The sequence below is a fragment of the Centropristis striata genome, chromosome 11, assembly GCF_030273125.1.
Source record: "Centropristis striata isolate RG_2023a ecotype Rhode Island chromosome 11, C.striata_1.0, whole genome shotgun sequence".
NCBI lineage: Eukaryota > Metazoa > Chordata > Actinopteri > Perciformes > Serranidae > Centropristis > Centropristis striata.
This window is the reverse complement of record NC_081527.1, coordinates 36,700,366-36,712,530: the sequence shown is the minus strand read 5'-3', so window position 1 is coordinate 36,712,530 and position 12,165 is coordinate 36,700,366. Positions and strand designations below refer to the sequence as shown.

At 37.0% G+C, this 12,165-nt stretch overlaps 1 protein-coding gene across 1 annotated transcript in view; it reads right to left on the bottom strand.

Annotated features, from left to right (window-relative positions):
- Positions 1–11,889, bottom strand: part of kiss1ra (KISS1 receptor a) — a 30,826-nt gene extending 18,937 nt beyond the window's left edge. The window contains exons 1-2 of the mRNA XM_059343967.1: positions 10,691–11,889; positions 3,187–3,311 (exon numbers count right to left, since the gene is read on the bottom strand). Of these exons, the coding sequence (XP_059199950.1) occupies positions 3,187–3,311; positions 10,691–10,946 (381 nt within the window). The 5' untranslated portion in view covers positions 10,947–11,889. The remainder of the gene's footprint in view (positions 1–3,186; positions 3,312–10,690) is intronic.
- Positions 11,890–12,165: the final 276 nt, after the last annotated feature.

Below are 12,165 nucleotides of genomic sequence, written 5' to 3'. Positions count from 1 at the left end.
TTTTGTTGAATGTTCTGGAGAAGATGACGTGCCATAGTATTGATTAAAACTGGCGAATCAGTGGATCAAGAAGGCGGGACTTCCTGGAGGAAATCGACCAGCATGTTTTGTAAACAAATGTTAGTATTTTAATGGGTTCAGGGAGAGTCGTGGTTCAGACTTCACAAACTGAAACACGTCCGTTTGTATTCAGGGACATGAGTTTTTGAACCTGGAGAATCTCTGTAAAGTGCACATTTTTTGACGTATTGTAATAAAACTTTGTTAAACTGAGAACTCGGACGTCTCCAGCTCTTCATTTCCCCATCAACGAACTGCGCAGAAAAATGGTGAGGTTTTTTCTGTTGGTGACAGATTATCAATTTTCAAGGTTTCCTCATGCAATTTTTCTAACACTTGACAGACAATTGCTTTTCAAAAAAGAGAAGGTTGGGGTTCAATTGCTATCCTCAGGAGTCACTGTTTCACTCACTAAAGGGTACTGGACTCCATGACCAGAAACTAAATCACGTCTCTGTGTTTTCAATTAAAAAATGCTTTTAGCCTTCCTGCACGCCCGCCCGCCTCTGTTCATGGCCTGCCTCTCAGAAGACTAACTCTTTTGTGCTCGAATTAGTCATGAACATCTTGACATTCTGCCTTCAAAAGACAATTTCTTGACGGATCGTCTCCTCCTACCTTCTCGCTTCATAATTAACAGGCAGCACTCTGAACCCAGTCTCCAAACACGATGGGAAATAATTGAAATTACCTCATGTTTTAGTCAAGCGTCGTTTTCTAAAGGACTGTTTTTTTTCTTTTCTTCTAGTGACACTGTGTTGGTCTTGACAGGTTGCTTATTAACTGCATAGGAGCTGTGGCAAAACCTGCACTTCTTCCAGCTCTTAGTGACAGTGTAGCTTTGTCAAGCTGCTTGGGTCTGGGTGGCAATTGAGCGTATTTATAGTATTCAGCACTTATTAGTGCATGACAAGTGTAATTACAGTGTAGCAGAGCAACGTGGTTATTTAATGCCTGAGCTCCATTTTAATAGGCTATTCTCTTTGAATAAGCTGCATGCAGCCTGGTCCATATTTTCATATTAACAAAGGATCAAATTAATTAATGCATGAGAAAGTGCTTGTTTTGGTTCAGTTTAACCACTCTCACCAGGACGTTGGTTTTCAGTTAAAAAGCCACTGTTCACGACCCGTTCAACACTTGACTGACCAGAGTTACAAGAACATAAAGGTGCTCTTAGCAGCTAAAGATCCAGATATTTTCCTCAGGAGTTGGTGATATTATAGCAAAGTTAAAATTAGATTGAATAAATTGGAATTAAGCCTCTCTCAAGATGCATGTAAAGTCTCTGCAAACCAGTGCAGAGGAGGATATTATGGGTAATGGAGAGGCTCAAAGAGGAGCTGATAAACACGCCTCCTGAACAAAAGTTGACTGATTCAACTTCTGTTGGACGGCAAGTTCAAAATGAAGACAAAAACACCTAACAGCACTCTGTTAGCATCACTGTGAGGTTTGACTGCCTGTTGGAGCGGATGGCTGCTACAGTTACTGGAAGAGACCACAGCACACTGTGGCCAGTCAACCTCCACTTGTTTTCCGGGTGCTAAGCGTTACGGTAAGAACGTGCTAGACCCGCCTTCAAAATAAAAGCAAACACATATAGCAGGGGTCACCAACTACATTTGTCGGAGGGCCAGAACCTTGGGGGTCGGACCCTCAAATAAAATGAAATAAAAAACAAATTTTGGCATAACATTATTATGTAATGTTTATTTATTGTTCATATTTTTTCATGTCATTACAAAACTGAAGGCATTTTTAGCCTTTATGAGTCACATTTTATTTGATGTGCAATCATTATTTGTTCTACAAGCTTGTTGTTGAGACTTTGAAATAAAAACCAACCATGTTACGTAATGGCATGAGGAAAAGTTACGTTAAAAAACCCCAAAAAAAACAAGTACTGTGTGAAACAATAAATGTTAATTTAAACAGTGCAGCGAGTTTGTCCTCATTAAATAGAGACATGGTGGGGATTACTGATAGTTAAGAATCTCAGTTGTCGTTGCTGTTTTCAGCTGCTTTAATTGTGCGAACCACATTATATTTTCTCCTTAATTTACAATTTTGGAATCCAGTCACGGGCTGGATTGGACAGTTTGGCGGGCGGGATTCGTCCCGCGGGCCGCCAGTTGATGATCACTGACATATAGCTTTCAAAATAAGAGCACGACTGTCTAAATATGATGCCTTAAATAAAACAGAATAACCCTTTTTCTCCTTTAGAACAATTCATTAAAATATGCAATGATTAAGATGGAATAGTGGCATTTGAATGTGCGAGAGGCCACCAGGCAAAAAATTTCTCCGTGGGAGCATGCAGCCGGACCCCCCTACTTTGTTCAGGTCCCCGTTATAGTACACTGGTTGCTTGTTTTGCAGCCGAGTGTCATTTTTTATATTTATAAATTGCTGATTGATATTTACACACTCACACCATCCAGTGGGGAAATAACCCTTTACCCCCGCTGCTGAAAAAATCCTACAGGAAACACTGTCATCCCATTAGTTGTGCATTGGTCAGCGACAAACAAGGAGCTAACGCTAACGCTAACTCCATCTTGATGCTCCTTTCAGTGCTGGCTAACTCATGAGTCAGATGGTGGCATCCATCCTAAATATTTCTTCCAAATTTGTTACAACTCGTAGTATTGTTTTCTTCACAGTCAACAGCTGCTGTTGTTTGTGCTTCTCTGTCTCTTTTTTCTGCTGTGTGAATTAAATTTCTTTCATTTTTTCACTCCTTTGAAAAACCAGCAAAAAAATCCAACAGTGGCTCTTTGTGGTTTGAAGCTTTCTTTGAGACCTTTCTTTCAGAAGTATTGGCTGTGACCTCCTTAAATGGATTTAAGTGATTGCTTTCCCTATTTACGTTTGAGTTATGAAATTGGTGCACATTTTGCTGCTCCTGCTGAAGGGCACCTGATCGTCCTGAATGTCAGTAACTTTATTGGATTAGAATAATTATGGTTTACTCAACTCAAGAGCAAATCTGATAAAGCTCTTTTTTCTGTTCTTTTTGTTGAAAGCACAGCAAAATCTTTTGTGTGTGAAGAGCAGATTTCTGAGACAGGAAGAAATGTAATTATGAATGTGAAAAAAACTGAATAAACATGTTCTTACCTGCTGTAGAAAAGCAACAAATTTGCACATGAAATTGCCGAAGATCCATCCGGGGAGAGGATAGAGGGTCGCGGTGAAGGGGACGCAGCACACCAGGAAGATGATGTCAGTGGCTGCCAGGTTGGCTGAACAGAGAGAAAACAGCATGAAGTACAGGTTGTCTGCAGCAGATAGGTTATCTAAAGATGTGTCAGGGAAATAAAACACAGATTCCTCATAGATTTTTACCCATTGAAGCCTAAAACGCCTGTAAAACCTCTGGGCGATTTTAAAATAAGCCCTTAAAACCTGAAGTTTTTCTGGAAATTCAACAGAAGTGTCAACGCTTCTACTAAATAATAGATTTTTTTTTTAGAAATGAAATTCAAAAAGTATTTGAGAGCTCATACAAATACTACAAAACGACGTATCCGCTTTCCAGGCTTCAGTGGGTTAAGAGAAACATCTAAACATCAGTCCACCATCATCAATATGTATATTTTGTAACTTAAATATATATATATATATATATATATATATATATATATATATATATACACTACCGGTCAAAAGTTTTAGAACACACCAACTTTTCCAGAATTTCATTGAAAATTATGCAGTTTAATGTCTCAGTGTACTCTGAAATTAATGCACATTTGCAACATTTAAAATTCTTTATTGAGCATGATAGTGTTTTGAAAGTAAAAAAAAGATTCAAAATCACATTTTATGTTGGACTAAAGGACTAAAAAAAGACACAAAATGACCAAAAAAAGACACAAAATGACAAAAGAAGACACCAAAAGACACAAAATGACTAAAAAAAAGACACAAAATTACCAAAAAAAGACACCAAAAGGCACAAAATGACCAAAAAAAAGACACAAAATGACCAAAAAAAGACACAAAATTACTAAAAAAAAGACACAAAATTACCAAAAAAAGACATAAAATGACCAAAAATAGACACAAAATGACCAAAAAAAGACACAAAATGACAACAAAAGACACCAAAAGACACAAAATGACTAAAAAAAGAAACAAAATGACCAAAAAAAAGACACAAAATGACTTACAAAGACATGAAAAGAATTAAAAAATGGACAAAATAGCCCAAGACTCCATAGAGTTAAGTTGTTAACCCATTTCTTGTTCCCTGAAAAAGGCCTACTTGTATAATTCTGAAATGTACATTATTTTCCAGTTTTGGTTAAGCTTACCTTTTTTTATTTACCTCTGGCAGTTCACCACTTACCTTTGTACCCTTTCAAGCTGTTCATTTGACTTGAACTGCTTGAATTTCAATAAAAAACTGGAAAAATTGGGGTGTTCTAAAACTTTTGACCGGTAGTGTATATATATATATATATATATATATATATATATATACACTGTATGTTCTCTTGGGGGACTTCATTCTGGCCACCAGTGGAGTCGCCCCCTGCTGGCCATCTGCATTTGCTTCACTTTTCAGATCTGGAGGTTAATGCAAAAATTCAGTTTTCTTTGTCTACTTGTAAACACTGATAACTGAGTTTCTGAAAATTTACTTTTGTATATATCATCTGTTTTCAGTAACCTCAAATGCACAAGGACAAAATGCACAGAAAACAGTTAAACTATCCTAGTGAACGTGTGGACGAGGCCTTAATCCTCTCAGTAGCTGCAGCTCTGCACCACATCCAAAAATTAAACTTGCAGCCAAACTACTGAGAGATTCTAAATGTGACTTTGTTGAGATTGTGCTGATTGTTGCATGGACTCTGGCATGAACTCCTCCAACCAGTGTCAAATAATGTGAAGATCAATTCTACATTACAGCATGGAAAACTCTTTGGAACTTCCTAAATAAATCATAATTTACTGGGAGTTTACATAACAACAAGCAGCATCCGCACGATCTTGTGTTAATCCTGTGCAGTTAATTCTTCCTTCCTGGAGATTATAATGTTTACTGATGATGATTGTCTCTGTCTCCACCACAGGATTGTGTTGTAATGTAAATCTAAGAGCGTAGTGCAGATCCAGCATGTTTTCTTGATGATTTTGCTTAGAAAAACTGTTGATTGACTGACAAGAGGTCGTACAGAACTCCTACACACACACTTACGAAACAAAATGCTTAATTTCAATCCACTTTACCTGCCGAGTATCTTTAATAAGAACACACAAAAACACATGCAGTGTAAAAAATGTCTGTAGATTTTACAGTGAAAAACTGCTAAACCATGACAGTAAAAGACTGTAAAATGATAAATGAGTTAATTCAGTTTCAGTAACAATGAAACACCGTAAATGTTTATATCAGCCAAAACAGTATGTTTTACTTCTTTTTAAAAAAAAAAAATACATTACACTACTGTAATATTCACTGGCACTGGTGTTTGTGTCAAAAATATACTGTTATATATAAACAAACTTGAATATCATGAATAAAGATGAAAGTGGCAAAAGACAAAAACTCAAATTTCTGAGAAAAATAAATTCTTTAAGATTAAAACCAGTACATTTACGAGTAAAAAATAAAAATATTTTCTGAGATTTTAGATGCAAATTTAAGTGAAAGCAACTGATATTCTGAGATAAAGTTTTAATGTGTAAGCCATCACTGTCATTTTTGCATTTATCTTTTGTAAAAAAATACTTTTTCTAACTGTTAAATGTTCTAAACACAATATCTCTAACAAAAATATACTGTCATATTTAATAGTAAAATCTTATGAAGTATTTTCTTGTCAATTATATGGCAGAACAGAGTTTCTTTTGATGGAAAAACTCTTTATTTACACTGTAAAAAAAATGAATAAAATGGCAATCTTAAACCTAGCCAATATCTTTTTACCGTAATATTAAAAAAAGTTGCACTGTATTTATTACGGTAAAGTTCTGGCAACCACACACTGTAAGACTTTGCTGTAAATTTACAGTCAAATTCTAACAGTAACTTGCTGTATTATGATTGTACAGTATATTGCTGTGAAAACAATGCATTGTGGGAGTTATCATGATTGCTCAGGCATTCCAATGATAAAAATTATATATTTTTTTTCCAGGAATTTACTGTTTTCAGCTGAGCATGTCAGGAAAATAAAGTCATTATTTTCGAAAAGAAGACAGGTTTTATTTTATTTCTTTTTTGTCTGGGCTGAAATAATCACAATGTGATGTTTTTCCAGCAATCCCAATAATAGAGTTTTCATGGATTAGTTGTAACATAATTTAGAGTTAAACATTTAAATGTCACGCCATTTTTTTTCTGCGTTACGAGACAGTTTGTCAGTAAACGGACCTGTATTTCTATAATACAGTATAGGTACTGTAAGTTTTGCAGTAACTTACTGGCGAAACTGCTGCCAGTAATTTACTGTAATTTTACAGTAAAAAGTTTTACAGTGCAGCGGCTGGTTTTTTTACCGTAAAAACAACAGTTTGTTTTTTTACAGTGTGCATGTTTAGCAGAGGTTGGAGCGTTGGCAGTCTAATCTTGCTTTCCCGTTATTCTATTCAACGTGTCATTGTGATAAATGCACCACACTCTGTTCTCTATTTGTTTCACTATCTGATCTAATCATGTTATAGCTCGGCCATTATATGGAAGGGAGGGCTGGGCAGATGGTGCAGGCCTCTAATCTAATGTTGCTGAATATTAAACTGATTTAATGCTCTCGCCTGAATGTTATCCAAGATCAACCATGTCACATGTGGTGCAATATGTAAACAAAGATACAAATTGCTTCTACAGCAAGGGTCTCAAACTCGCGGCCCGCGGGCCAATTGCGGCCCTCGTCACGATATTTTGTGGCCCCCACCTTGATATGAAAGTTTAATGTGAGTTTTATATGAATGACACTTTACTGTGTTGTGTGTGGAAGGTCCCTTTTATTACTTTTTTGGGGTAATTTTGTATCTTTTTAAAATCATTTTGTGTCTTTTTTAAATAAATGTGTGTATTTTTTAAATAATTCTGTCTCTTTTTTTTGGTAATTTTGTGTCTTTTTTGTCATTCTGTGTCCTTTTTGGGTCATTTTGTGTCTTTTTTGGTAATTCTGTGTCTTTTTTTGGTCATTTTGTTTTTTTTAAGTCATTCAGTTTTTTCTGTCAATTTGTGTCTTCTTTGGTCATTTTGTGTCTTTTTTGTGTCATTTTGTGTCTTTTTTTAAATAATTTTGTGTCTTTTTTGGTAATTCTGTGTATTATTATTCGGTCATTTTGTGTATTATTATTCGGTCATTTTGTGTCTTTTTTGTCATTTTTTGTCTTTTTTTAAAATTCTGTCTTTTTTTGGTAATTTTTATACTGCCTGCAGCGGCCCCCAGCTAATTTGAGTTTGAGACCCCTGCATTAGAGGGACTTAAATTAGAAGCTTGTTCTACACTTGGTTTAATATTTTAGTGAAGGTGGGATTCCTTTTGGATGGAGTTTTATATAAATGACACTTTACTGCAGGGGTCTCAAACTCAAATTACCTGGGGGCCGCTGGAGGCAGTATCAAAATGACCAAAAAAAGACACAGAATTACCATAAAAGACACAAAATTATTTTAAAAAAGACAAAATGACCCAAAAAAGACACAAAATGACTGAAAAAAACACTAAATTACTTAAAGACACAAAAATGACAAAAAAGACACAGAATTACCATAAAAGACACAAAATTATTTTTAAAAAAAAGACACAAAATGACCAAAAAAAGACACAGAATTACCAAAAAGTAACAAAATTATTTTTTTTTAAAGACACAAAATTATTAAAAAAGACACACAATTATTAAAAAAGACACAAAATTACAAAAAAAAGACACAAAATTACCAAGAAAAGTAATTAAAGGGACCTTCCACACACAACACGGTAAAGTGCCATTCATATAAAACTCACATTAAACTTCCATATCAAGGTGGGGGCCACAAATATCGTCACGTGGGCCGCAATTGGCCCGCGGGCCGCGAGTTAGAGACCCCTGCTTCACTGTGTTGTGTGTGGAAGGTCCCTTTTATTACTTTTTTGGGGTAATTTTGTCTTTTTTAAATAATTTTGTCTCTTTTGGTAATTGTGTGTCTTTTTTAAGTAATTTAGTTTTTTTCTGTCATTTTGTGTCTTTTTGGTCACTTTGTGTATTTTTTGGGTCATTTTGTGTATTTTTTTGGTCATTTGGTGTCTTTTTAACGTAATTATTTTAACGTAATGTAGTGTTTTTTCAGTCATTTTGTCTTTTTCTGTAATTTTGTGTCTTTTTTTGGTCATTTTGATACTGCCTCCAGCAGCCCCCAGGTAATTTGAGTTTGAGACCCCTGTTCTACAGTAAATCACAGAATGGAAACAGATGAGCTCAATTTCATACAGGTGGCACTATGTGGCATGCGTTTACATTATTTTATAGGTTTTATAAATTCGACGTGAACCAATCAATCACCTTTGCAATTCTTCCAGAGTGACATCTGATGTCAAGGCTCTACCAGATGTGCCAAAATCGACTTCTACAACCAAAATCAATCACAGGATTCAAGTCAGTGCACTGAAAACCAGAGGAGACGTGAGGCAGGAGGGTGATTGATGCACTCCTTCGATTCCTCAATTTAATTGATACACCTGAGATGAATGAAACCCTGCAGACAAAAGTCTGAGTGGATATAAAAAAGGAGCAAAAATATATAGTAAGACATTTTTTTTGCACTTGGCTAAGGGGAAATTGGTGTATCATCAAATACAAGTGCAGAAAATAAGAAAATGGGCCCGAGGCTACCACCTCTTCTTCATAAGAATGAGAAACAGACTTTATTGTTGTCTCTTTACATTGCCCTCTCTTTTTGAGTCTCTCTGTAGTCATTTTGTATCACTTTGCAATTGTTTTGTGGCTATTGGTAGCAATTCTGTCTCCCTCTCTAGTTGTTTGTGTCTCTTTGTGGTTGTTCTGCACATTTTCATAGTCAGTGTTTCGTTTCGTTTCGTCTCTGTTTATTTCGGTCAATACATGTCATCGAAACAAACCAGAAAAAACAAAAACAAAACATTGATCAAAGTAAACAACATGTAAACAGAGAGAGAAAACTGATAATAGACATTTGGACCGAAAAGGCTGAAGCAGCTTATTAAGCCTTATTACCCTGTTACAACTCAAGTGAGTTTAAAAATTAGAAATGTACAATCTGTTATTTATCAACAAAAGAAATAAGCAGTCACAAAAGAGAGAAAAGAAAGAAGCTTATTAGCTCCTTACTCTAACTTATATAAATCAATCATCCTATTTTTAAGTAATTTTTTGAATAAGTTAATGGTATTGCAAGTTTTCAAGTCTTTCTCCAATTTATTCCATAAATTAACAGCTGTTACCGTGGTGCATCGTGATTTGGTGTTGGTTCTGGTTTTTAACTTTTTAAATATACACACCCCTCTGAAATTATAATGGCTTTGTCTTAGATTGAACATTTTCTGAATACAGTCAGTCAGTGTGTGTCCCTTTGCAGTTGTTTTATGGTCTTCTGTGGTCATTTTGAGTCTCCTTCATTGGTTTGTGTAAAGCCAGAGAAGCCCCTGACTCTCAGGGTCAGCAATCCTTCCGTGCATGACACATGTGACGTAAACGTCCACTGAAGAGACGTGAAATGATGACGATGTGACTGTAAATGGTCTTGTTGCATTGTTGCATCTCCTCATTTGCATGAAAACTGAAGATTTCTCTCATATTTTTCTTAAGAAAAAAATAAATTGCAGATAATAGCAACAAATTTCTCAATAATGTCATTCAGTTTTTAATGTTGATTTCTGTGATTTCATGAATCCCATACGCATCATTCACAGGATAGCCAAGCCTCTGTAAAAAGGCGGAAACAAATTCATTTTTTTTAATTTTGGAAACACCATCATGGCTTCCAAAACGACCCCAGCAGATTCCACCTTTTAAGATTTTGTTGTTTTTAAAAAAAATTCAGGACACATCTGAACTTCTACATCTGCATTTTATGATGAAAGGGATAATAGCAACACATTTCTCAATAATAATAATAATAATAGTTTTTAATGTTGATTACTGTGATTTCATGAATCCCATTCGCATCATTCACAGTATAGCCAAGCCTCTGTAAAAAGGCGGAAACAAATTCATTTTTTTTTTTATTTTGGAAACACCATCATGGCTTCCAAAACGACCCCAGCAGATTCCTACCTTTTTTTAAAAAAAAATTCAGGACACATCTGAACTTCTGCATCTGCATTTCATGATGAAAGCGAAGCCTGTAATTAACGTGGACATGTTCACACGTAGATTAGCTAAATGGAAAGTGAGTGAAATTACACTCGGCTATCTCAAACCATTGAAGTTCTTTTGAACCCACTGCTGGCATGCACAGCAGCGTTCCTCGATACATGAAAGAGATGAAGACATGCATGAAATATAACATACATTTGAAGTTGATCCTCTGGGAGTTCATGAGTTCAGAACCCACTGATGTCCAGCGCATGCTGTGTTTAAATCTAGTTGGTTTTTTTTATCTGCTCACTCGTAATGTCTCTTATCATTTTTTCCCTCTTACCTATGTAGAAGTTGGTTGCCGTCCTCATCTGTCTGTGTTTGGAGATGACATAAATCACCAGAGAGTTGCCCACGAGTCCCACCAGCATGATGAGGGAGAAGAAGAGGGGCACCAGCCAGGCGTCTGTGAGGAAGGGATGCTGATCTCCTTCGTCCTCCTCGTGTTCATCTCGCCGTCTTCCCAGAGAGAAGTTTCCCTCCGAGCTGTTGATCCAGACACGCTCGGTGGAGTTCCAGAGCTCCTCGGAGGAATACATGGTGACAGGACGGGATGGATGATTGAGAGTGAGGCGGGATAAAGAGCGCGGGGGAGAGATGGTAATTAGGAGAGAGAAAGAGCGGTGCGTGTTCAGTCCTGGATGTCCTCAGGCTAGTATAGGAGAGACGAATTAATGGTCGAAAATAGTAGAAGAGGAGAGAAAAATAATGGGGAGAGGGAAAAAATCAGGTAAGGGAGATGCATGAGTGCATGGTGCAAGGAAAGACGATGGAGAATAGGTGAAGAAATGTCTGAAAATAAAAGAAATGGAGCCGGGAAAATTAAATGGGTATTACAGGAGGAGGTTTGTGAATGAAAAGGTGAATTTGTGGAGGAGACGGAGTGAAATGGGGGACAGGCAGGACCCCCCAAGTTGCAGAGAAGTGTTCATTTCAATGCACGTCCAAGGCACGGAAGAATAGAAAGCGAACAAAAGAGAAGAAAGTGCTTCTTTTCTTCAGATCATGTTGCCCTTCTGCTGCCACTCAGAGCTTAGAAGCATGCTGTGTTTCTCACTCGCGAGATAAACAAGCCCCCTATAGCAGCCCTGGGGATTTTTCACAGCATGCAGAGTTATTATTTAGAGGCACACAGATGTCTTCTATGAGCCCGATCATCAAATAAGCAAAGGCAAACAATCCACTGTCCTCGCAGCTCCCTCTCCTTGACTTCACCTCTCTTTCTTCCACTGCTTCCCTCCTCTGGAGTGAGCTTCAAGCATTTTTTAATCACCCTGTGTCTTAACCTTCCATTCAAGAGTCACTTGATTCACAGAAAGAGGACACAGGCTTGTGTAGGAGTTGATATTTGCTCTATAACCTATAATCAAAAGTATGCCTGCCAAAATGGATTCATGCGTTGGTCATTCTCCAGGCACGGCTCAGTCGTCTGTAATGTAGCCTTGACTTTACTGGAGCAGAGACGGAGATGCTGCCGGCTTTATAGTACGAGCATGAGCGAGGACACACAGACGCAGTGGGGAGAGAGGAGCGCACACACACTTACACACTTACAGTGTGTGTGAGTGCACGTGGGCTACAGCCTGATTCTGGGATAAAACGCTGATGTCAGGGTCTCCTAGCAACGTTATCCCTCACTCCATCTTTTTGTAAGAATTTGCCAAAAGGGAAAAATGCTCTCCCTCTATCTCCTCTCTTTCTGCTCCATGTGGAATTACAGCGACGCAACTGCTGCAGCTGAAATATATAACATAACTC